Source organism: Octodon degus, unplaced genomic scaffold (genome assembly GCF_000260255.1).
Source record: "Octodon degus isolate 3935 unplaced genomic scaffold, OctDeg1.0 scaffold00117, whole genome shotgun sequence".
Lineage (NCBI taxonomy): Eukaryota > Metazoa > Chordata > Mammalia > Rodentia > Octodontidae > Octodon > Octodon degus.
The window spans coordinates 101229-102318 of NW_004524693.1; the positions used below are offsets into that span (position 1 = coordinate 101229).

At 37.9% G+C, this 1090-nt stretch overlaps 1 protein-coding gene across 1 annotated transcript in view; it reads right to left on the minus strand.

The window, feature by feature from the left end:
• Pls3 (plastin 3) overlaps positions 1-1090 on the minus strand; it is a 110818-nt gene that overhangs the window by 2937 nt on the left and 106791 nt on the right. Inside the window, exons 13-14 of the mRNA XM_023699913.1 lie at positions 996-1090; positions 8-93 (exon numbers count right to left, since the gene is read on the minus strand). The exon at positions 996-1090 is cut by the window's right edge and continues 9 nt beyond it. Coding sequence (XP_023555681.1) covers positions 8-93; positions 996-1090 — 181 coding nt within the window. The remainder of the gene's footprint in view (positions 1-7; positions 94-995) is intronic.

Consider the following 1090-nt stretch of genomic DNA (forward strand, 5'->3'; position numbering starts at 1 on the left):
GCTTCACACAATGTTCGGTTCACCCAGTTCACAATAATATCATCATTAGCTTTCTGACCGTCTCCCAGATCCTCCAGGACATTGAGAGTGTATCTAAGAGAAGCAGCACAAGAAAAGGTCACAGTCTACCTCATGAAGAAAACCTGCAAGCACCAGAAAGACATTTTATCTTCCCTTTCTTTTGTCTCTTAAGTTTGAAAGACTATAGATTTTGTGGAAAGAGATTCACAGTATGTGAACAAAAGGTTTCAGACAGTAGCTGGCTTTAGTGATCTACCTTGTATAGTGGTAGGGGCAAGATCTCTGATGCTTAAATAAAAGATAGAGAACAGGAAGCTAGGAGACAGAGCTTCTGCAAATGGGAAAGGGACTAAGATATGGAAGATGAAGGAGGTGGACATAAAACAAATTGCACTGTGTTATGTACCGACTCTTCACAATGAATGTAATCATAATGTACTGCAAACATGTGCTAATTAAAATCAGAATTGAAACAGAAGCTCTCTAGACTCTAACTGTGCAGTACATTTTATACTGTGGTAGCTCAACAGTGATAATGACTTAAAATGAACAGAGCTTTGGGTGGTATTTAGTCAAAGCGAATGCTTTAATGTTTATCATTAAGAGATCTTCATTTTTCAGTGAGATTTATGGAAATGCTCCTACTTTTTTTCTGGGAACATTTATTGACTCGTTGATGGTGCTGGGGCTTGAACCCATGGCCTCACACATGTTAAGCATGTCTTAAATACTCATCAGACTTCCTATGAAAAAAAGGGAATAGCTGCAATTCTGCTTAACTTACAAGGAAGGAAGGCTTCTCTCACTACACATCTAGTATATATTCATGACTTAAATGTATTTCAGCATCTACATAAAATGATAATGTTCAAAAGTGTAGTCATTGACATGTTTACTTATTAAAAATATAACAAGAGTAAAATCACAGATATGCCTTGTATTGAAGCTTAACCAGGTAAACCTGCATCCTATACCTTCTCATCAGCTGCCAGATTAAAGCTAAGGTCAGGGTTTGGTTCCCATCATTCAGGTCTTGTCCTCCAATGCCAACCAGGGAGAATTTAGCAGG